Here is a 3,439-nt window from a genome sequence, read left to right on the forward strand (position 1 = left end):
GACGACCTAATAAATCACCCTTCACTGTCTGCAGACATATATATATATATAACTTCTACGTACAAACAGGCCAAAGAGCGTTTTCAGTTCAGTTATCGTGTTTGAATTGATTTAGGTCCACAAAGCTTTTACAGTGGCCTCACAATCTCACAAATTCGGTTATGTTCTTTCTTCGTCCTTCGTAGGTATTAAGGTAATTTCATTTAAAATGTTCTTGCACATCATTCTTTCGGATATTGTTTTTATACTAAAGACGATAGTTTTTTTTTAGCAGGAACTAAAAAAAAGAAACTTTCGATCAACGAGTTTTTTACTTTTCCCGTTGAATTTGCCCTAGCAACTGACTAGCAACTCACTTAGTGAAGGATCTATACTCTGAAAAAAGAGAACTCTTCCGTAAGGTTGCATTCTGGCGAATGATGCCTTGAAAAAATTAAGACGGGAAGGAGATAGAAGCCTCATTCTTTTCTCAATTAGACTTATCAAAATAAATGTAGGTTACATCTTTAGAGAAGTTAAGTCAGTTTATACACTCGGATAAAAAACCGAACGATTTCTATCAATTTTCGTAATTACTCACTCTTTTCTTTCACGTAGTAGAGGCTTTCAATATAGGTGTCAAGGAGTTAACTTGCACAAACATTCTCCATGCTGAGCATGTAACACACAAACCCACTGTTAATTCTTACTTTCACATTGCGCCCCCAGTGGCACAACGGTATGTCTGCGGACTTACAACGCTCGAATCAGGGTTTCGATACCCGTGCTTTGTTCAGAGTACAGATAGCCCATTGTGTAGTTTAATTACAAACAAACTTTCACACTACAGAAATATTCGGGCAAGTAAAACATATCTCAAGTATACGTACAAGAAGGAATAATAAATGGGAAATATCGAAAACGTATTATAGTACGAATGAAAATAAAGAAAACATACAAAGAGATAAACATTCACAAAACGCTCTGAGGAGGACTCAGCAAATTCAAAAGCCTATTGTGTAAGGTCATGGAGTTCGTTGGACAACGTCTCAACATCAGGATTTGGCGAAGGCAAATGTTTGAGAACAGAAACGTTACTTTTTTCGCGAACACTGTGATATTAGTCAACTCATTTATTGAATATCTCTACAATATATATATATATGTTCCTTATAAGATGTGACCAATAATCAAGATAATGCATAGAAACTTTACTCTATTCTTACCCAGACACAGACTATACTAGTTCAGCCTTCAACAAACTTGGTAAATCCATAGCGAGACGTAACTACAAACTGCAATACTTCACAATTAATCTGCAGGGTAAACTCTGTGTGAATCTGCAAGTCTTTAGTATTCTTCAACTCATGCTAGTGTAATTTTATTTTTCCCATAAATCCCATAGAGAATATACAGAAGTTGAGTGGTCGTATTTTCATTGCAGTGAGGTTATACACGTTCACTTGAAAAGTTACTTTAAACAACTTTAAGAAAAAAGAAAAGTATTTACCGACTTTTTATATAATTTTTCAGTTGTCTAGGCAGCGCAGACAAAATCAGCGTGCACGACGGGAAGGATGCCCGGAGCCCTGTGATTGGAGAACTCTGCAACCACCATGATTATGTGGAAATTGTCTCTACTGGGCCAGATCTGTATGTCGAGTTTAAAAGTCAGGCACAATTTTCTGGCCAAGGATTTAAGGCCGTCTTTCAATTCTACGAAGAAAACTTTAACTTAGAGCTAAATATTCCATCAACAGGTAAAACAATATATAAAACTCTTTTGACTCTCTATGTGACTATTAAGGTATTTCTTAATAACTTGGTTTCACTCACCCAGTAAATAAATGATCACAGACGAAATCTTTTTCAGGATCAAAGAAACTAAAAGTTATATCAACCTATTCCTTTTTTTTTCAGATACAGATCCCTGGTCTTTCGTGCTGACTTCCAAATTGGTCGTTCCTTATATATGAAGCTTTAATCATCCTCGCTAATCAAGACAATAAAACTAAAATGAAACCCACAAGATGCAACGCTTTCACCACCTTTCTCATTTCTTACAGTTCTAAATACGCCATCTGATGCAAATAATTATACTAAAACATATATCGATAAAAAACATCGTTGGCACTTTATTTCGGTACAAAAAGTATAAAATGAGCTCATCGGGTTTACTTATTTCGCTCTCAGTAATATATATGCTTTAGAAAGTGTAATTTTGATTTAGCTTTTTTTTTACGTAGTATAGTTACCCGCGCATGAGTCCATCTGTATTCAACATCATAACTACCAGAGTTACAATATAGCTTAGCTATATTAACAAAATGAGCTATTTCAACAGCTGTTCCCTGAAAACATGCATACTAGATTTGTTTTAAAATGTGAGATTCTAATAATGATTTTACAGCACAGTGATGTTATCACATTAAATGTTATTACATAGCTGTACTTTCGTTATCTTAATATCCGTTTTTTTGTCATTTTATTATGTGATAACACAAAAGTGTTAGCAGCTATAACTATTTTTTCTTTCAGTCATATTGCGAAAAGAGATACTTTTTTTAAAGAATCAAGTCCTCTTTAGGTTGAGTAGTAAGTCACGCAAATAACACTATTAATTTTCGAAATTTGGCTAATTTGGAAACTGTAATTCAAGTATAAGCAGTCCTAAAAGCTTATCGATTACTTAGAAACGATTCTAATAACGAAAAGTTAATTTAAAATAACTCTCTCAATACAGTGGTTTCTTCGTAAGGATTTTATCAACTACTTAGTTCTTTATAACTACCTCCGCCTTCTGATAAGTACCTTTAAATTTTTATTCAGCTGAATATTTTGATAAAAACTCACCGAAGTAAAAAAAAAAGGAAACATGAAGGTAAAAACACAGAAATAATTAACTTATGATGCTCCTATTCTTGACGTCTAATGATATTTTTTTAACTTTTTTGTTTTCAATTTTTCTCTTTTTTCATTTATACTATTGTTGAAAATAATGTTAGTGATTTATTGGGAAGCAAGCTATAATAATAACCCAATAATAAAAACAAGGTAATGTGAAAAGAGAAAACATTATTCTATTAAATAATAAGTTAGAATCATACATATGTGTAGAAATATTCAAGACGAAAACCCTTCTCTTTTCTTTCTTTTTTTTTTCAGAACCACAAAACAATGGACTGACGTTACCAATCTCTCGAGAGTCACGTAAGTTGACAAGAGTGAAATAATTTCTGTCTTGTTTTTATACAAATTAACTCCTGAAAGATTTTGATTTGTTTGAAGTTAAGCACAAAGCTACACAAAGGGCTATCTGTGCTCTGCCCACCACGGGTATCGAAACCCGGTTTTTAGCGTTGTAAGTCCGCAGACATACCGCTGTGCCACTGGGGGGGCAACTCCTGAAAGTATATAATTTATAATATGAAACCGTCTTGGCTCATCTTCGTCATATTTG

The 3,439-nt window shown here is 33.7% G+C and overlaps 1 protein-coding gene across 8 annotated transcripts in view; it reads left to right on the forward strand.

Annotated features, from left to right (window-relative positions):
• The window catches only part of LOC106463440 (suppressor of lurcher protein 1-like), a 134,167-nt gene that overhangs the window by 98,608 nt on the left and 32,120 nt on the right, over positions 1-3,439 (forward strand). For all 8 annotated transcript variants that reach the window (XM_022391333.1, XM_022391317.1, XM_022391306.1 and 5 more), the window contains 2 exons: positions 1,513-1,739; positions 3,145-3,189. In XM_022391333.1, the coding sequence (XP_022247041.1) occupies positions 1,513-1,739; positions 3,145-3,189 (272 nt within the window). The remainder of the gene's footprint in view (positions 1-1,512; positions 1,740-3,144; positions 3,190-3,439) is intronic.

Source organism: Limulus polyphemus, unplaced genomic scaffold (genome assembly GCF_000517525.1).
Source record: "Limulus polyphemus unplaced genomic scaffold, Limulus_polyphemus-2.1.2 Scaffold53, whole genome shotgun sequence".
NCBI classification, from domain to species: domain Eukaryota; kingdom Metazoa; phylum Arthropoda; class Merostomata; order Xiphosura; family Limulidae; genus Limulus; species Limulus polyphemus.